The sequence below is a fragment of the Cavia porcellus genome, unplaced genomic scaffold (genome assembly GCF_034190915.1).
Source record: "Cavia porcellus strain 051 isolate PalLab524CR breed Dunkin Hartley unplaced genomic scaffold, mCavPor4.1 scaffold_5, whole genome shotgun sequence".
Classification (NCBI taxonomy): Eukaryota; Metazoa; Chordata; class Mammalia; order Rodentia; family Caviidae; genus Cavia; species Cavia porcellus.
In genome coordinates this window covers 48964249-48985000 of record NW_026947488.1, presented here as the reverse complement: position 1 = coordinate 48985000, position 20752 = coordinate 48964249, and the positions used below count along the sequence as shown (strand labels likewise).

General features: G+C 48.3%; 1 protein-coding gene across 3 annotated transcripts; it reads left to right on the top strand.

Moving 5' to 3' along the window:
- The first annotated feature begins 5058 nt into the window (after positions 1 to 5058).
- On the top strand, positions 5059 to 20429 carry Mavs (mitochondrial antiviral signaling protein). 3 transcript variants are annotated; one of them, XM_003476409.5, is made up of 7 exons: positions 5059 to 5217; positions 7747 to 7933; positions 9501 to 9678; positions 10637 to 10806; positions 11477 to 11633; positions 17565 to 18091; positions 18874 to 20429. In XM_003476409.5, exons 2-7 carry the CDS (start codon positions 7817 to 7819, stop codon positions 19285 to 19287), a joined length of 1563 nt encoding a protein of 520 aa, XP_003476457.1. In that variant the 5' UTR covers positions 5059 to 5217; positions 7747 to 7816; the 3' UTR covers positions 19288 to 20429. The 3 variants fall into 3 exon arrangements, with proteins under 3 accessions (XP_003476457.1, XP_005006655.1, XP_063104818.1); XM_005006598.4 differs by lacking the exon at positions 5059 to 5217 and adding an exon at positions 5238 to 6169; XM_063248748.1 differs by lacking the exon at positions 5059 to 5217 and adding an exon at positions 8300 to 8429 and having other exon boundaries at positions 7757 to 7933.
- Positions 20430 to 20752: the final 323 nt, after the last annotated feature.

Genomic DNA, 20752 nt, shown 5'->3' with positions numbered 1-20752 from the left:
ATCGCCACTTTGCATAACTCCCTGGAAGCTTCTGATAAAGCTGAACATAGCATCCCCATTAGCCAGCAATTTACTCAAGAGAAATGAAAAGAAACTTACACATGAATGCTCAAAGCAGCTCTGTTCCTATGAGCCCAACCTGGAAATGACCAAAAGTTCCATTAAAAATAGAGTGAGCCAGGGGCTGGGGATTTAGCTCAGTGGCATAAGCACCTGCCTTGCAAGCAGGCGGTCGTGAGTTCAATCCCCAGTATTGATAAAAGTGAAAAAGACAAAAAAAAAAAAATAGAGTGAGCCAGGTATGGTGATACATGCGTGTAACCCCAGCATTCAGGAGGATGAGGCAGGAGGATGTCTGTAAGTTCGAGGCCAGCCTGGGCTATATAGTGAGTTCAAGACTAGCCTGTACTACATATGAGACCCTGCCTCAAAAAGTCAAAATAAATAAATAAAATGAAATAAATGAGCAAATTGTGGCATATTTATATATTGGAATACTACTCAGCAATGAAGGAAAAAATTTTTTGATTCTAGGGATTGTTTCCCCAGTACTTCTTTGTATTTTATTTATATTTTGAGGCAGGGTCTTGATAATTGCTATATCACCTAAGCGAGACTCAGATTTTTGGGGTTCTTTTCTTTTCTTTTGAGACAGGGTCTTGCTATGTAATCCAGGCTGACCTTGAACTCACTATATATTCTAGGCTGATCTCAAACTCACAGCCATCCTCCTGCCTCAGCCTCCCAAGTGCTGAGATTACAGGTGTGTGCCTGGCTTGGCTCAAACTTTTTATCTTCTGCCTCAACTTCCCAGTGTGCTAGGATTACAAGTGGGTGTTATCATACCCATCGGAAAGAGAACTCATCTCTGACACATGCAGCAATGTAGATGGATATAAAAATTACATTGACTGGAAAGTGTCAGACACAAACCCATATATACTCTTTCCTTTCTGTGTACCAAATTAGTAACAGGAAAAAGCTAAATTATGATAGAATCAGAGAGCAGTAAAGGTGCATACAGGACTAGAGGGAACTTTCTGAGGAAATGGAAATACTCTCCATTTTTATCTGGGTGCTAGCTAATCAGGTATTTAGTTGGATAAAAGTTAAGTTCTATAGTTAAGATGCTACTTCCAGCCAGGTGTGGTGCCTCACGCCTGTAATCCCAGCACTCGGGAGGCTGAGGCAGGAGGATCGTTGCAAGTTCAAGACCAGCCTGGGCTACAAAGTGAGTTTAAGGCCAGCCTGAACTGCATAGAGACCCTGTCTCAAAAAGACAAAAAAAAAAAAAAAAAAAAAAAAGATGCTACTTCCCGGAAGGTATGCCATGCTTCCAGAAATCAAATCTTTTCAAGCATAAAATTCCAGGAGTGATTTGTTTTAGCACTGAATCTCTGACATGGAGGGAGGGGCTCTAGATGGAGACAGCAGGAGAGACTCAGATCAAGCAGATACTTCCGGGGGGCCAGAAGCTTTGACCCTGGAAGGCTGTGGCCTGCTAGAAGTCCCCTGCACTGTGACTTTTAGCAACTCTTGACATCTGATTTGAAGACATAACCCAATGAGGGGTCCATTTCCTTGCTGTCCCTGCAAATCCCTGGTGACCATCTGTTGCCAAGCAGCCTATCAGTGGTTCTCAAGAAGAAAGGGCAAAGTGGCAGCCTCTGAGTGGAAGGCCACCAGCAATATACTGTCTCAAAGCCAGAAGAGGAGGAGTCCATGCTGGCCCTAAACACCAGAGAGGAAGAGCTGTGAGCTGAGGTGAGTAAAGCCAGCTCCTGAGCCCGCAGATCTGTTATGGCCCACTGCTGGTCAAGGAAAAGACTGAATCTGTGTACTGTGGAAAAAGAAAACACTAGAACAAAGGGCACCAGAGAGCCATCTCCAGTCACCCCAGGACGGTAGTAGCATTGTTAGTACAGACTGGTTTTTTTCACACATGCTGTATAAAAATATAAATATATACACATGCACATAACATATACAGGAAATAAATTGACAATAAAAATAGTTTAAGAATAACCATTTAATTGTGAAAAATCCAATGTGTTATATACATGTACCAACTCTCCAGGATGAAGGCAATCATTATGTGCTACAAATAGTACTAACAAAAATAAAAAAATAATTCTAAAACAATTATTTAAAATGCAGTCATAATGGTGTGCTTTTTTTCAGTTGGGGACAATGCCCCAAAGGACTCAGCTGTGAGAACATGACTCTTTTTGGGGCCCTCTGGCTCTATCTTTGGCTCTGACTTCTGCCCTCTGGGGGAAACGTGAGCTGGTGGCTGCTGAGTCATCCTGTGTGAGCTGGGCATGCATGCCTAGCATGAGCTTTAACTTGGGAGGGGAGCCCCAAGGCTTCACTTCCACTAATAAATGCACAATGATCAATGAATTGTGAATTGCACCCATGAAGTAGGGCAGGATTCAATAAACGGTAAAAGAGAGAGTCAAAAGATTGAGTGTTGGGGCTGGGGATTTAGCTCAGTGGCATAAGCACCTGCTTTGCAAGCAGGCAGCCGTGAGTTCAATCCCTGGTATAAGAAAAAGACAAAAAAAAAAAAAAAATTAAAGATTGAGTGTCACTCAGGTGGTAGAGTGCCTGTCCAGCATGAATGAGTCTGGGTTCTAGCCCTAGTGCTGGAAATACAACCTCACAAAGATTTATTTTATTTTAGAATTTTGAAATAATTTCATACTTACGACACAACTGCAAAAATAATACATATGTGTCTTACATAACTGTGGTACAACTAAAACAGAACCCTAACACTGATATCATTAACTAATCTAAAAGCCTTACTTAAATTTCATCATTTGTCCCACTAATGTCTTTTTTGTTTCAGGATCTCACATTTCATTTGGTTGTGGTAACACTTTGGCTTGCTTGATTCTACCACAGTCCTCCGGTCTTTTTGTTGCTGTTACTCCTTTTTTGAGATAGAGCATTGCTCTGCAATTCAGGTTGGCCTTGGGCTCACTATGTAGCCCAAGCTGGCCTTGAATTTGTGCCTCAGCCTCTGAGTGCTGGGACTACAGGTGGAGGTCATCATGCCTGGCTTCCAGTCTTTTCTAGTCATTTATGACCTGGACATTTTTTTTTTTTTATCGGTACCAGGGATCGAACTTATGACCGCCTGCTTGCAAGGCAGGTGCTTATGCCACTGAGCTAAATCCCCAGCCTGACCTGGACATTTTTGAAGAGTTATTCTGTAAAGCAGCACTGACCAGCAGAAGATGACTTTCTAAGATGATTGAAGTGCTGTCCAATTCCAATGTAATAGCCATTAGCCAGATATTGAATTTAACATTTGAAATGTGGCTAATGGAGCACAGGAACTGGCTTTTAAATTTCATTTAATTTTCAATTAAAGTAGTGGGGCTGGGGATTTAGCTCAGTGGCATAAGCACCTGCCTTGCAAGCAGGCAGTCGTGAGTTTGATCCCTGGTACTGATAAAAACAAAAAAGACCAAAAATAAATAAATAAATAAAAATAAAGTAGCTATATGTGGCTAGTAGCTATTATACTGTACAAGAGTTGGCAAGTGGCTCTTATTTGTCTCCTCATGACAAGCTTTAGGTTAGGAGTTTTAGATAAGAAAAACACAAGCAATGAATTTGTGCCCCTCTTTGTCTAGATTTTTAAAAGTTGTTGATGGGACAGGGAGCCATCTTGGTCAGGAAACTGGATTGCTTTAGTCCCCTTCAAGGTCCACCAAAGACAGAGGTGACAATTTGGAAGCTGACGTCCACATTCTCAATAATGATCTCCCTGTAATAATAAGATATGAGGCCCCTGGAGTCAAGGCAAGTTGCAGGCAGGATTAAGTCTTCAACTAATCAACATTCATCTGTCTTCCATGAACAAGGAACAGCTGGCTTTCTTAATGTTGGGATGTGATTTAACACACCTTGTAAATGCCAAAGGTTGTGATATATCTACAGGGCCACTGAGTACAGTAATAAAATCTCACACAAGTGTTCCAAACTCCATCTCCCAGTGATTGAGTTTGGAAACACTGGTTTTGGAATCAGGTTTGTGATCTTGTATGTGATCTTGGGTCAATCTTTTATATTCTCCTTTTTTAAAAATTGCAATAAAGTGTAATAACTCTATGTATATCAATTGATGCATTTTTACCTATGATATGTACCCCTGACTCACATCGATTTGTAGAACATTTCCACCCACAGCTGATGTGTTGCTCCCTTAAGATTTCTATTTGTATACGTTAGTTTTACCTGTTATCGAGACTTAATCAGAACTGGACATGTAGTCTCTCATATTTGGGTCCATTAGATGAACACCATTAAGCACCATTAATCTTTCAGGAAGCCAAATCACCCATGTGGAGAGCCATCCACGATGTATGCTGTGTGTATCAAGTTTGTTCTTATTGCTACATATCATTCATTTTTGCAAGTTCACCAGTTTGTCTCTTCATGCATCCTGCTGATGGACATCTGAACTGTTTCTGGAGTTTGCCTTTTATCAATAAAATCAGCACGCACCTTATCTAGTGTGTGTGCTTCTGGGCACATGTATATCCACCAGTGAAGCTGACTGGTTCTTAGGGTTACGGTGTGTTTACTTTGGTAAGAACTCCCTTAAATCTCTCTTTAAAACAGGAAGACTAGGGCTGCGGCCGTGGCTCAGCGGCACTGAACTATGCCCCAGGAAGTGTCCTCTGCTTGGGCAGAGGAGGACTTGGCAGATGGCAATCACTGCAGAGGCCCCAGGACCTTAGGAGGAAAAGGCCTCTTCCACACCGCACACACTACACCCAGCTCTGGAAATCTTGGTGTCCTCCGATCTCTCCTGCTCTCTGGGGCCCAGCGCATGAGTTGCCAGGCACTCACGCCTCGGCGACCTTCGCATGTCGCCCGACGTCTACTGAGCACTTTGTGCCTGGCCCGGAAGTCTACCGGTTTCAGGTTGGACGCTAGCTTCCGCAGGCACTAGCACTAAAGGAAAAAGACAGAAAACAATGTATCCCTCATGCAGCACCGCCCATCCGGGGGCTTCCAGGCCCTCCCGCCACCGCCGGGGACCCGCCCCCCGCATAGCCATTCACGCGCGCCTACGAAGTCCCGCCCCACCATCCGGCCAATGACTGCGCGGGCCAGGCCTCGTCCCGCCCCTCAGCCCTGGGAGGGTTCGACGCAGGCTGCTGCTGTCCTCTGGTCACCAGGTCGTGGCTGCCTTAGGTAAGGTCGATGCTCGGACACTCGGTCTCCGGGGCTCTGCATGCACCGACGCCCTCGATGAGGTGGGCTGTAGCGGCCGGAGCCGAGGAGGACTCGGAGCCTGCCGGGGGCTTGGGGTTTGAGGCGCGCTGCGGGCCTGGAGGTGACAGGGCCCGCAGGACTCAGGGACAACCAGGCTGGGGACACTGCGGGCTCTGACCGTCGCGTCCAGCGTTCAGAGGGACGGGAAATGTGGCCCTGGGTGCCTGCTCGAGGTCGGAGGAAAAGTTGGGCCAGAAGGAGGCAGACTGAGCTTGCGTCGTCTGCGGCCCTGGGGTGACCCTCAGGCGAGTGCGCCGACCTGTGGCTGCCGCGGTGGGAGTCAGGGCCGCTTCCTACCCCGGGTAGTGACCATTCTCGGCGGTGACAACTGCTCAGAACAGCCTGCCCGGGGCCCACCCAGGAACCCGATCTGAGGCTTCGAGGCGTGTCCTTCGGGTGGGTAGGTGTTCTTTCCGCGACGTCCTCGGAGATTCTCTGAGCTGTCAGGTCGAAAACTTGGCTGCATCGCAACTTTCCCTTTTTGTGAGATCGGAAAGAGGTGCCAGGGAACGGATGGAAATGAAACAAAGCAAGAACAACGTTCTTTGTATGAATGCTATAAAACTAAAACATCTTGGAAGACAGTCAAGCGACCAGGGAACTGAGACTAACGTTAGTGGACACGGGGTAATGCTGTCAGCACTGCCCGAGATGATCTGCATTACTGACAAGAGAAGAGAATAAATTTTGCATCCTCCTGGGTGCACCCTCAGCGACAATCCCCACTCCCACGGTGACCTGGACCCTCCCAGGACTTAAAGGCAGGGGACTATGTAGCTCTCACTTGCTGAAGGGCCCTTTATGCCTTATGAGGTGTATGCCCATCTTTCAGGAGGCAACAAATCTTGGGTCCTGCATGGATCCGGACCAGGTGTGTAACTTAGTATTACTCCCTCTCTTTTGGAGCTGTCCCAAGGATTAAGTGAAATAATCTTAGAGGAGCCATCAATAAAAGTGAACAGATGTGGGCTTCCTTTCTTTTTGGTGGGGCCACATGACCTGTCATTCCCACTGTGCCTTGAGGGCTGAGGGTGGGCTGCAGCAGACAACCTCACCTGACTCTCCTGCTTCCTTCCTAAGTGAAGGACAAGATCTCCATAAACCTCCACAGAATCACAGTGCATTGTCCATGGTCAACTGACCATACTCCTCAGGTCTCCATCTCCCTGCTCTCACCCCTGCTCCTCCATAGTCCTCACAGCTGCTGGGGAGATCGTTAGGTCTCAGATCCCCTCCACTTTTTTTTTTTTAATTTTTTTTTTTGTCTTTTTCCTTTTTATCGGTACCGGGGATCGAACTCACGACCGCCTGCTTGCAAGGCAGGTGCTTATGCCGCTGAGCTAAATCTTTTGTTATAGCTCTATTTTTGTTATAACCTGTATTCCTTCCTGAAATTCTTCTTTAGGTCTATGTTTACTGCTCTGTCGCATCCCACAGACTATACATTGCACAATAGGATAGACCTTTCTGTCTTGCTCTCTGTCTCATTGTGGGGGGGGGGGGGATGAGAAACAAGCAAACAGCAACATAATTGCAAAATGTACTAAGTGCTTTGTAAACAATGCTTGTATTTGAAGGACTTGATTATCAAGTTTTTATGTCTGAACTACTGTATTGTCAAAACAAGCCATTTTAAGAAAAGCCTGGAAAAGACCATCCCTGGGTAAGCCTATTAGTTCTCTTAGCATAAGAATATACACTTAACAGGCTTGCTGGTGGCCCTACAGTTCGGGGCTGGAGATTTAGCTTGGCGGCATAAACTGCCTGCCTTGCAAGCAGGCAGTCATGAGTTCAATCCCTGCTACCGATAAAAAGAAAAAAGACAAAAAAACCCCAGAGACTTCAGTTCTTTGCTCTTCCAGTAGCTAGCAAGCCTCTTCATTTCTTGGTACCTCACCTTCATCTTCAGATCAGGATGATCCCAAGCCATTTTCCTTTCAGTGTACCCCAAGAGAGCCAGCATCTCTAGGCAGCCGGATTGACATCTTGACTTCCTGCCTGCCTTGGGCAGGGAGGGGAACTGTGCTGTCTTGGGCACAGCAGCTGGAGGCCCAGGCTTACCCCACAGGTCTGAGGGGCATACACAGACCTTCACAACCCTAGCAACCTGCACAGAGAAGTGGACCCTAGATCTTCTACATTTGGTGCTTTCTGGTCATCAGTTTGGTTTTTTTTTTTGTTTTGTTTTGTTTTTTTGGTACCAGGGATTGAACTCACGACCGCGCCACTTGCAAAGCAGGCGCTTATGCCACTGAGCTAATTCCCCGGCCTCATCAGTTCATTTTTAAACCAATTTTTTGAAGGCTTCTGGGATCAGACAGCATAGGATGTTTAAAGAAATTAAAGATTAAAGAAAAAAAGCAAAAATTCTAAAAATTTGAGAAAATATTGCCCTTCATTCAATGCTACTCCTGACACTGTGGCCCTGTGTGATCTCTTTTCTTCCAGTCTTTCCACCTCTCTCTCAGGCCATCGCCCTACACAGAGCTAGAGCCCTCTGTTCCGAAACCGAGCAGCCATGACCTCCGCAGAGGAGAAGACTTACAAGTTTATCCGTCACCATCACAGTGATTTTTGGCCTGTTGATGTTCTGGAGATTCTTCCCTACCTGCCCTGCCTGACACCTAATGACCAGGTGAGCGAGGAAAGTAACAGCTGTCACTGGTCTGGGTTTAAGGTTGTGGAATTCTAACCTCAGCTCCAACTAGTTGTTTAAGCAAGCCAGGGCCAGCTCCTTCCTCTCCTTCCTCTTGTCTTCTTGTCCTTGCTGCTTTTGTATCTTTTAGGTCAAGCATGGTTCTGGGTATTTTTTCTAGCCTCACCGACTCCCTCTTGTGTTGTTTTTGTATAGTGCTGACAAACGTGGCACTCTGGAGTCCTGTGAATTCCCAGCTCTTGATTCATTTACTTACTGCTTAGTTCCAGGAAGCTTCTATTTTCCCTTATCTCTCTGATCCTGCTCAGTTTTGATTCCATTTGTAAGGGGACCCTCTCCTGGCAGGGAGCTCTGGGACTCAACCTTGACAACTCGTAGGCGCCAGAATGCACTGCCAGCCTCTTGGGCACACCAAGTGGCAAAGCCCCTCCCAGTTTCAGCAGCTCTCAGCCCATGGGACACCTGTGTGCCAGTGGTAGGTACCTCTGGGCCCCTTGAGGGACCCAAAAGAGCCCAGTTTTCGGGTGTCTCTGGAGTGCTTTGTTTCCAGTGTGTGTTCCCACATATAGATGCTGGTATCGTGGTGGTCTGGTGCCTACATGGTTTGGGGGGCTGTGGGGATACCTTGCCATGTGGTTTGTAGTAAACATTGTCTGTGGCTTTTCATTCCTGCTGTTTGGCTGTCTTTACGTGCATGTGTACATATGTGTGTGTGTGTGTGTGGTGTGCTGGGATCCAGCCCAGGGCCTCACACACACGGGACAGACACTCTACCACTGAGCCACACCCCCAGCATCAGCTGTGTGTGTTCATGCGAGAATTCAGGTCACTATAAAAACCACAGCTGCTGCCATCTTCCGGACTCTCCCCGGTGCTCTTGTCCTCCTTGTTTCTCCTTCTTGGCTGCCTCTCTTTTCTTCTTTGCCCCCTTTGCTGTGCTGGTCATTACACAACATTCCTTCTCTGCTCATCCAAACCTTTCTCTGTGCTTTCGAGGCTGTCTTAACTCAAGGCTTCAGCTAGGCAAGGTGTGCACTCCCTTGGCAAGCTGAGCCACGAGGATCTCTGTGAATTTGAGGCCAGCCTGAGCTACAAAGTGAGTTCAAGGCCAACCTGAAGTGCATAGTCAGCCCCTGTTTCAGAGACAAAATAAATAAATAACCCCAGGGTTTTTCTTAGTTTAACTGGGTTGGAGTTCCTGCCCCACTGCAACAGGGTCTTTGGTACTTTGCTTCTGCTAAGCCTCAGTTTCCTCATCAGAAAAATAGTTATACCACAACATTAAATGAGGAGAAGTTGTAACAAATAGCCCAGGACACAGGTACAGCTATTTCTTGGTAGTCGTTTTGGTGGTTGCTGATTGCTCTTCATCACTCTGTGCCTGGTTGCTAACCCTGGCCTTGTCTTGGTCCTGTCTGTGGCTTCAAGTAGCTGCCTCTTGCAGCTTTCTTGGTGCCCCACCCCCTGCAGTGGCCCCGTCGAGGGTGGGGAAGGGGCTGGAGTTGACACTACCTGGCTTGAGCAGGGTGGCTGTGCTGTCTTCCAGGATCGACTGCGAGCCACCTACACACGCCTAGGGAATAGGGACACACTGTGGGACTTATTCAATACCCTCCGGCGGCGGACGGGCTGGGTGGAGGCCTTCATCGAGGCGCTGAAGTGCTGTGAGCTGCTTGAGCTCGCCGATCAAGTGACTCGGGTCTACCAGAACGCCCAGCCTGCTGGTGAGCCGCCTGCCCTGCCCTCTCCAGGACTCCTGTCGGCTTCTAGCTCTCCTCTCTCCTTCTCCTCCTGTCCTTCACGTCATCCTATCTCCCATTGCTCTCAGTAATGGACACACAGGAGTGCAAGACTTTGGCCAAGTCACTTAGATTTCCAGAGCCCCAGTGTCAACCAGGGCTAACAGCAGTGTCTGTCCCTGGTGGCTGCGGTGGAAAGACACCGTGGGTGGCACCAGCCAGTGAGCACGTGGAATTTCCTCTTATCTGCGCTTCTTGCCACCCATTTCTCCTTGTTTCCACTCCCATCCCTTCTCCCCCACCCATTCTTCACCCTTCCTCTCTCCATCTGTCTTCTTTTCTTTTGTTTTCCTGAGACATTCTGGTCTCCCCCTTTTCCCATGGTGCCCGGTTATTCCTTACTCCTCCATTCAGTGCCCCCACCAGTCCCAGTGCCCAAGGGGATTTGATAGGATGGGGTCTAAGGAAGGGACGTGGGAAGAGAGATCAAGCCAGCCCTATTTATAGTTCAGATTCGAGGCAGCCCCTGGGGCTATGGTCAGACCTGCAGCTTGGCAACACCCTGTGTTTGCTTTTTTCTATTTTTCCTGCTCCTTTTTTTCTTAACTGGTCCTTACATTTGTGGAGAGTAACAGTGTCCTCCTCAATGCAGATGGCTATGGTAAGGCCAGGGGTAGGTGGTGACAGGGGCCAGTGAAGGTCGACAGCCATGAGGAGGCCCCTGTGCTAAGAAGACTGTGAGCCCCACCTCCTGCCTTCCCTGCTTTGCCACCTCTCTTGTCCTCTGTGGCTTGTGTCCGTCCCACTCCCGTCCCTTCTCCATGGGTGCTTGCCATGGGTGGATCCCACATCAGGTCAGTTTTGGAGCTATAGTGGGGACTTGGGCCTCCGGAGAGTCCAGGCCTTTTCTGTCACTAGGACATCACTGTGTTCTGTGCTCTAGGAGCTCCACCCCAGACCCCAGGCCCAGTGGAGGTGCCAGAAGTTCCGGCTGAGGTTCCAGCAGCCCATGTGTCTGGTACAACCCACAGCGCTCCCCACAATGGCTACCGAGAGGAGCCAAGTTACCCCCGGCCTGTCCAGGACACCCAGCCGCCAATGTCCCCCAGAGAGGTATGTTCTCACAGTAACTCGGGCCCCCCTGCTTTTATGTTCCTGTATGCCAGCTTCTGTCCACCAACCTTCCAGAAGCTCTGTCTGCTTCTATAAGCCATGCCAAATCCCTGCAAAGAACCCTAGCACTCCCTCAATGGGGATGGGTCCCACAGGCTTCCAGACTCTGCCATCATCAGCTGGAAGGTCGTGTGATCGCAGTCTTGTCAGTTGTCATGTGAGGCACTGAGCTGGTAGAGGAACCTGGGGAGGGAGTGGGGGCCATGGGTAGATGGTGGGGGTGAGTAAAAATGACTGTCTCTGCTGAGATGTTATGAGTGGGCCATGGGGTGTCCAGAAAGCCCTGAGCTATGGACTGGAAACCATGGGGTCTGGGCTCTGTACAGTGGCCACAGAGAGAGTGGTTTGTATTTTTGAGGGCTGGGGATGGAACCCAGGGCCTCCTGTACACTAGGCAAGCGCTCTACCACTGAACTACACCCCAACTACCAGCAACCTGGCCATGTTTTTTGTGGACAGAAGGTGGGGCAATGACCAGAAGGCAGGCTCTCTCGGTTCTTGGGCTTAAGGGTATGTGTGGCCTGAAGGAGATGCCCTGTGAACATCAGCTGTGAACATCTTTGCCAGTTTGTGGGGTGCAGCTGTCTCCTTCACACTTTCCCTCTTGCAGAGTTCAGAGCAGGCTCCACGGACACCCAGTTTGGGGACCATTCCGAAGAGGCCGAGTGGAGCCTTGGAGCCCTCCTCTAGCCTACCAGCCCTCAGCCCTCTGACTTCCAGCGGGCATCAGGAGCAGGACCCAGAACTGGGCAGCACCCATGGGGCAGGTATGCATGCAGCATGGCATATAGGGCCTCCCAGGTGAGCACTAAGGTCAGAGTTTTTCTATGGGCTCCTTGGGCAGGAGGCGGGTGGTGGTGGGGAATAAATGGTATTACTTCAGGGAGCAGCCTATCGCTTATGGATATACTAGTAGTTAGCCTTTGCTATATAACAAACACCCCACAATTCCCAGTATTTTTGGTACTGGTAATTGAACTCAGGACCTCAGGCTTGCCAGGCAGGTGATGTGCTAAGCTATATCCCTAGCCCTAAAAATATTTTTTAACAGTTTAAAATATAACCATTAAGTAGCACATGGCTGATCCAGCTGGGCACTTCTGATTTTTTTTTTTAATACTGGGGATGGAACTCACGACCTTGTGCTTGCCAGGCAGGCACTTATGCTGCTAAGCTAAATCCGCAGCCCCTGGGCATTTATGATTCAGCTGAGTTCCCTCACATGTACTCTCCAGTGTTTACCTATGCTCTGCTTTTGCCCATTGACTAGGGCACTGTTGTTCACGTCTATATAGGCTCCTCCCCTCTCTTCCCTTCCCATCTGTCCCCCTCTCCTCTCTTCTCTTCCCTTCCTCCATCTCCTCTTCTTTCCTCTCCTCTCCTTTCCCTTCCTTCCTTCCTTCCTTCCTTCCTTGTCTTTGTTTTTATGGTGCCGATTGAACCCAGGGAGCACTGAGCATCCTACTCTTTTATAAAATTTTATTTTGAGGCAGAATTTCCTAAATTTCCCAGGCTGGGCTTGGATATGCAATGCTCTTGCCTCAGCCTCCTGGGATTACACACGTGTGCCACCAGTCCAGTCTCTCATTCTTTAGTGTATGTCAAGGCAGCTGGGCAGAGCTCAGAGTGTGTGTGTGTGCATGTGTGTGTGTGAAGGGGGCACTGACTCAAAACTGGCAGTGTCCCTCCTGCACTGTTTGGTAGGCCAAAGCAAATTATAAGGCCAGACTGGCTAGGTGTGGTGACACATGCTCACATCCCAGCACTTGAAGGCTAAGGCAGGAAAATTGCCGTAAGTTTGAGGCTAGTTTGGATTACATAGTGAGTTCCAGGCCAGCTTGAACTACATAGCAAGACCTTGAGTCAAAAAACAAAACAAATAAACAAAGCCAGTTTAGATTTAAGGAGTAGGGAAGCCAACTTCATCCTTAGACAGGAGGACCTGTAAAGTCACACCATGATGCATGTTTCCGTACACTGCTGTGTGGGTGGGGAAGAGAATTAGGGCTGTTTGTGCACTCTACCAAAGGGACCCTGTAGGGATCAGCAAGGGCCTGGGGACAGGGAAGGATAGTACAGAGCAGGGCCAGCTGTTGGCAGGGGAGCCTTACCCTGCCCCAGCGAGGTCTCTAGTTCCCAGCAGATCACTGAAATGCCTCATCATCCAGAGGAAGTGTGGCCTTTATCAGCCAGCGGCCTGGCTCCTCCCCTCCACCTCGGTGCTCCCTTAGGGATTCATAGTTGCCCACGCGGACCTGCCAGGTTGGCATTGGCTGTGCTGGTATTTCACCTGACACTGGCGCTAGCCTGTTAAAGGCCAGGAGAAGCTGAGGTTCTGGGTGCAGGTCCCATGAGATGCTGAGGTGTGAGATTTAGGGGAGGGGAGAGAGAAAATGGCGGCGTGCTAGGGGATCGAGCGAAGAATCTCTCCAGAGAATTCAAACTCAAAGCTAAAAAAAAAAGACAGCATGGAGAGGACCAGACAAATCCATAGCGATTCTTATCAACCAAGACAGTACAGCTGGAGGATTTAAAGTCGTGCTGAGACCGGAGGCTGCAAATCCCGCGCCCTTAAATCAACGAACAGACTCGTGGACCCAACACGAAAAGCTGAGTTGCTTTTGGGGACTGCGGAAACTGAGACCCAGATCGAGACTCCAGGCAGCAGCCAGTTCTGCACCGCTGCACCAGAGCAGATGTACAGAGCTCTGGCGTTTCGAATCTAAACGGTGCACAGAAATCTGACCAGTCAGCGCTGAGCCGCGAGGTGGGGAAAAGTGGACAGCTTGGTGTGTGGCGGTCCCGGAGCGGGGACTTGCACCGGACTCTGGTGAGTATAGAAAACCCCGCGGCGGCTGGGTTTGGCCAGAGAACAGCTGGCCCGCCACCACGGGGAAATCAATAACACAGAATCTGGTGCAGACATATTAGCCTGGCGGCAGAAATCGCAGCTTGGTGACATCACCAGGACCCCCTGTAGGGAGGGCTGGTGGGAGACATCTTGAGTCCTGGCAGAGTCTGATTGCTTGCTGGCTTCAGCTCCGCACGGAGAACTTAGTGGGAGCCATCTTGGTTTTGGGCAGATCTGCTTTTCTAGAGCTCCTATCACAGAGAGGTTTGGAAGAGAACGGCTGGGACCTGGGCAGAATCCTGTGCCATTACCCAGCTGCTTCTGATTCAGGGAGAACTGGCAGGAGCTGTTGGGGCTAGATCAGGCCTCTGCTTGGGGCCCAATGGGCGGATGCAGAATGGTCACAACTCAGTGACAACCAGAAAGTACAGCCTAATTTATGAACTAACTGACACAGAGGCTAGAGACTAGACTGTACCGCCCCTGCATCCCAGCCTACCCCAGATAACAGCAAATTGGGGAGGACAGCAAAAACTCAAGCCGGCACGCTTCTGAAAGGCCCTAAGCAATTCGGAGAGGGCCAGAGAACTCCAGGACAGTCTGAAAGAAACCAGAAACATGACAAGAGATAAAAATAAAAAAAAAAATCTCCAGCTGTTCAACAGGAGAAATTAAACCCAAGAGAACTAAACACTGAAGAGAACAAGCACAGTAACCATCCATTGCTCGACTCAGCATCAGCCGAAATTAAAAAGTATTTACATGATCTCATAGAGGAATTTAAAGATGTACTCCTGATCCAAGTGAGGCAAGATATAAAGAGATTAATTAAAGAAATGACAAGCCCTGCCCAAGAGAACACAGATGGAAGAACTGAGGAAATCAGAAAAGAAAGAGAAGCATCTGAAGAATTTAAGCATAACTTAGAATACATGAAACAGATCCAAAGAGAAAATCAGGAAATTAAAAACTCCATTGAATATTGGCAAAATGCCTTGACAGAAACTAAAGACAACCTTCTGAAACTTGAAGAGAGATTTAGGGCTTATGAACGTGAAAGAAAAAGCCTCTTAAAAATAACAAGGAACCAGAAAGAAGCAATTCTAAAACTGGAAGATGATAAAAAGATGCATAACCTAAGAATAAAGAATGTGAGTGAGGAAGCAGGAACATCCAAAAATGAAATACAAAAAATATTCACAGAGATATTAAAGCAAAATTTCCCATGTATAGCAAAAAGAAATGATATCCAGATAAAAGAAGCATACAGAACGCCAGCTACCTACAACCAAAACAGATCTACGCCTAGGCATATAATAATCGAGATCCCAGAAATCCACCAAAAAAACAGAATATTAAAAGTAGCCAGAGAAAAGATGCAGGTTACCTATAACGGGAAATCTATCAAAATAACGGCAGACTTATCAACACAAACTCTTAAGTCAAGAAGGGAGTGGGGAGAAATATTCCAAGTCCTGAAGGAAAAAAATATGCAACCTAAGCTCATATATCCATCAAAACTCTCTCTAAAAATTAATGAAGAAATAAGATACTTTCAAGACAAGGAGGAACTGTGGGAGTTCGTGGCCACCAATCCAACCCTACAGAGAGCGCTGAAGGACATTACAGAGAAAGAGAGGAAGAAATATCAGGATTACAGCTACAGTGGCAGAGAGGCCTCAGTGTACGGGGCAGACCATGGAATGAGGGAATAAGGTGGACAAATTATAGCAGAAAAGTGGAGTAGCAGACATGAGGCAGAGACGGTAAGCTAGTCTTTGGTAGAGACAGCTCTGAAACTATATTTAAAAAAAAAAAAAAAAAAAAAAGCAGAGGTCATTGCTAATGGTGTATAACGATTTAAAAGACACAGTAGTCCTAGTGCCATATTTAGATTGAATTAAATTTGTTCTGGTCTGTCTACTCATATCAGATTTGAAGACACAGACCTCTAGAACCAAAAATAGCAGGTTATACCATGGTAACCATCCTTACTTTCCTATTGACTTAAGCTGAAACCCTGTATTACTTACATTGTCTTACTATGACTGATCTTAATTGTATCTGAATCATAAGACTATTGGTTGGCCTTGACTGATCCTATTTGAAATCCGTATGCGTGTTAGAATCAACCCTAAAAGTAGAGGAAACTACTCTGAGCATGACAGGATGTAAAGGATATCCATACTGGTATGAATCAGTAACAGTTCTCAAATACTACAATGCAGTCAAAGATAAGTTTTTATAAAAATAGGTGATAGTATATTTAACTATAATAAGCCAGTGTTGTTGACAAATCTATTGAAAATAACAAGAGAAAACATAGTAGCTACGGAAGATCATTTATATTATAGTTTTGTAAGTCTTATCCATTGCATGTTTATCTAGGAAATTGTTTCGCTGTCTTGTTATGAATTGGTTTTCCCTATAATACAGAGAGGATAGGAACAAATACTCTGAGGAAGAGACCTGAAAAACCCGAGGCTTATTTTGTAGCATTATAATATAAATTCTAGCAACCTATTGCTTGCTGATTAAAATGACTCTGGACTGGTTTCTTCAGCTCAACTTCAGCATATGCAGAGATGGGGACGGCTATCACAAAGAGAATGAGAGATGCGATGGTAGTTGGAAATGTCTTCCCTAATTTGGAACTTGAGGACCTAAAAAGACTCCATCATCCTGTAATGATTTGATTAGTTCTATAATATGCAATAAGTATAGAAAGTGGGTGAAGTTAGGGACAACTATCTGTAAGAAGCTAGAGACAGTTAGATAAGGTAGATCTCCAGTGGACTTGCTTTGAAATCTGTATTTCTTTAAATAGTTTTTTATTTTTTTTTTAAATGTTCTGTTCTGTTTTGATATGGTTAACCTTATCCTCTTAGAGATGTAAAACAAATAGGTGGGACTGATAATCATATTACGGAGCTTTTGTTCGGCCATAGAGCAGAATGGTTTGTAGGGTCACTTTTTTGAATGTCATTCTAAATACTTTAATTCTATAACCTAAACAGCCATTTCGAAGAAGACAATTTGTAACTTATCAACTGGCAATTTATTACCTTTTGTTTGTCTGTAATTTAGTATTATTTTTCTACCCTTTTATTCTTTAATCTCCATGTATTTTTTTTTATATTTTTTTTTTTTCGTTTCCTTTTCTTTAAATAAAAAAAAAAAAAAAAAAAAAAAAAAGAGATTTAGGGGAGGGAATCAGACCTCTCTCTTGACCTTTGTCAGCCTTGGAACCTTGCGTGTACATACATTGCATGAAGAATCCTGATACCACCACCTTTTCATACTGTCACCACCTGCCACTCTATGCTTTCCCAGGTCAGACTTCCTCCCAGGGATGGCTCTGCCCTTACCCGCTGGGGCTGGCCAGCCTTGGGTGCCACTTGATCGGTGTGAGTGGCTATGCTTAAGTCACCTTGTTGTCCCTTGCTCTGATCCAGGATTGCTCCTGCTCCAGGAGGCAGGCGGACTGCTGTGAGGGGTACATGCAGGATTCTACCAGGCTAAAGGAAAAGTGGAAAAGGCAGAAATAGGAGCTGATGGTGTGTCCCAGGGAGGAGAGGAAAGAGGAGGCAGAGTATATAATAAAGACCAAGCTGTAGTTAGAGGCAGGGCGTTTTTTCACTCTTGTGACAGGACAGACTTGAGGCTACAGGCCAAGGACAGAGAATGGAATCTTCAGGGCTGCAGCACAGACTAGTTTCCTCTGTGGGCAGAAAACTTGGAAGGTTTGGCTACAGTAGGGGCGGGGTAACCTGGGGCAATGGGACCCTTCTCTGGCTCTGAGAGCAATAGTCCTTTGGAGCTGTATTTTTGTCTTTCACACCTGCAGGCCCACTCTCCAGCTCCACGTCACCCCGAGGGCCAGTGTCTCCAACTGTCTCCTTCCAGCCCCTGGCCCGCTCCACGCCCAGGGCTAGCCGCTTGCCTGGACCTGCAGTTTCAGCCACCTCTGTCGGTCCCACCTTCTCCTCCTCCCCCTCTTCCACCAGTTTGCCTTCTGCAGGCGGTGCTGGTAACCAGGCCATGGCCTCCATCTGCCCCAGCAAGGTACCCTCCGAGGTACCCGCCAATTCTGTAACTACCAGCTCAGTGCCTTCTCCCCCTATCCTGAAGCCCGAGAGCACTGTGACCTCCAAAGTGCCTGCCAGCCCAGCACCTGTCAGCACTGTGCCTTCCAAGGGGCCCACCAGCACAAAGCTCCCTGGTGCTAATATGCTTACCAGTCCAGCACCATCCAAACTGCCAGTCAATGTAACACGTGCTGGCGTAGTGCCATCCAAAGTGCCCGCCACCTTGGTGTCCACCAAGCCACTGGCCAACACTGCACCATCCATGAGGAACAGCAGCAGAAACAAGGTGAGTCCTTGCCTTTCCTAGCAGTGACTCATGTCTCTTTCCTCTGGAGAGTTTGCCTTTTGTGTACAACCCTTAAAACCTTTTCAGTTTTCAACCCGTTCCCTGCCTTGGCAAATCCATGGCCTCTTCAGGGATATCTGAGATCCAGGCCCATCCAGACCCCATATCATGCCCTCTGGGAGGAACAGCTGTCATGGGTGATCCTCAGTGTGGACTCTCAGGAGGGCGAGGCATAGAACCACCTCCGTGGCCATCTGCGTTAACGCTTTGGAACCTGCAGCCCCCATTAAAGCTTAGCACCTCTGCTTTGGATGGGGAAGCAGTGAGGATTGTTTGCTTGATGCCTTGTTTTTCACCACCAGGATGTCTGGCCTGCCCCTCCATGTCCAGGCTCTGTAGGCAGCAGTCCCAGGCCAGTCAACCTGGAGCCCCCACAGCTGCCCCTTCCAACGTCACAGACCATTGGTGTCTGCCTGGAGGAACCAAGTCCACAGGTCCTGGGATGCCTGTGGCTCTTCCATGGCTCTCAGGCCCAGGCCAAATGTCCCTACATGATGGGTCCACACCAGGCCAGTGAGGGGGAAAGGGCTGTTGGTGGTAGGCCCCTCTTCCAGAGTCGTCACAGTGGGTTGAATCCCCAAGGGGATAGTCTTGGGCATTATGGGGTAGGATCTGAGAAGTCAAACTGCTGCTTCTTGTCCTGACCTAGGATGGGGCCAACCCAGCCTGGCTTGTCTCCCTGCCTTCTGCAGCCCCTTGCAGTCCTCTCTTTTATCTCTCAGGAGACCCCAGAGGCTCCAGCGCTCATGGCCACTGTTGGAGGTGGCTCACCCTGGCCAAACAGCAGCTCCGCAAGCCTACAGGGTCCACTGGAAATGAGCAAGCCTGGCGAACTGGAATCCCAGGACAACCAGTGCTCCATCTGTTCTGCAGACCTTGCCATCAGCTCCAGTAGTTCCCTGGCTTTGGAACCCAACCATGGCCCAGAGGAGAACGAGTACACATCCTTTAGGATCCATGTGGCTGAGGACCCCAGCGTCAGCGTCATGGCTGGCAACTCTGGGCCGCACACTGTCTTGCAACCCCAGGAAGAGGTGGAGCAGATCAGCACCAGCTGGTCAGTGTCCTGGCTTGGAGCAGGGATACTCCTGGCTGTGCTTCTGGCAGTACTGTACCGGCGGCGCCCACTCCAGTGAAGCCTCGGTGCACCATGCACCTGTGCCTCCCCATGCACCCATGTCACCGTGCACTTTCTCCAGGCTGACAGGGCTGGGTCAGAAGGGAGCGCAGGCGCTGCAGGCTGGTGGGAGGCTGTGCCTGGCTTCACCAAACCCTCGGGGCAGCCTTGCCATCCTAGCTTGTGCTCTCTGTTTGCTCTGAAGCTCTTAAAGGTCCCTAGAGCTTCACCCCTCACTCATGGGGTGAATAAGGGTTATCACCCATGTGCCCTGAATTTTACCTGACAAGGCCTCTCCCCTGTTTGCCTAAGCCTGCAGATGAGCAGGGGCTTCTGGACAGCAGTTAGGGTTGGCTGTTCCCTCTCATCCTGTGCAGGCCCCCAAGGCTCACTTGCAAGTGTACTGACTGGGGACCCCAAGAGACCTTGCTGCTGTCCCCAGCATCGCAGGCTGAGGCTGTGGCAGTGGAGCTGGGGAGCCCCCAGGTGGCAGATCTCTAGGGAGCCAGCTGCTTTGGGTCCCCTGCCCCTCTGGTCCTGCTCCACTGCCAGCCAACCCTGGAGGGAGGTACTAAGGTTCTTGTGGACTTGGAACCCAGGGCAGCTGCCAGACCCAAAGAGGACCTCCAGAGCCTCTCCAGCACTTCACTGCCTGCCTCCTTCTCTCTATCCCTCTCCTGGGCACCATTCTCTTTTGCTTCCTGTATGTGTTTAGGGTAGAAATACCAAGTGGGCAGAGCTCTGGCGAGGTTTAAACTTCAGGTCCACCCTTTCTGGGCTGTGTGGCGAGGCAGACACTCAATCTCTCCGGTCTTATTGCCCCTTGTGGACCGAGCCTCCAGCTCTTCCTTTGGTGGCTCTTCTGAGATTGAAGCATGCAGGTGTTTGGTCAGGGCCTGGCTTGGAGGCTTGACACTGAGCATGGCCCCCCAACTCCCTCTGACTGTGTCTGGGTTTGAGAAGCTGAGTGCACTGTGATACAGGTACATTTTTCAGGGAGACAGCTTGGCCTGCATCCTTGCTGTGCCTCTCACTAGCTCTGTGATCTCTGGCAAGGTATTAACCACAGTGTGCCTCACTTTTCTCATCTGTTAAATGGGAGAGATTATCTCCTAGTATTGTCATGAAGATTAAATAAATTTATCTATGCAAATCTTACAAGTTTTTGTTTTGTTTTAGGACATGAGCCAGATATCACCAATGTGAAGTTACTTCTTTATGTATTTTTGGTGCTGAGGATCCCACACATGACCTCGAGTTTGCCAGGCAGGCACTTAGACCGATGAGCTAAATCCCTGGCCCCCTGTGTAAATCTTAGGATGAGTCTTGGGTATACCCTTCGTTGTTGCTGTCAGTATTAAATGCTGAGAGCTAGAGCCCTTATCTAGAGGTAAACCCAGACCCTACCGCCTCCCCCATCTTCTGTTTGCCCCTCACTTCATTGTGTGCACTGGGGACCTGTTGGGGGGAGGCATGATCACTGG

Coding starts and splice junctions, on each gene's coding strand:
- Mavs (XM_063248748.1), top strand. Junction 10,807..11,476: donor CGCCAATGTCCCCCAGAGAG/GTATGTTCTCAC, acceptor TCCCTCTTGCAG/AGTTCAGAGCAGGCTCCACG. Junction 11,634..17,564: donor GGGCAGCACCCATGGGGCAG/GTATGCATGCAG, acceptor TCACACCTGCAG/GCCCACTCTCCAGCTCCACG.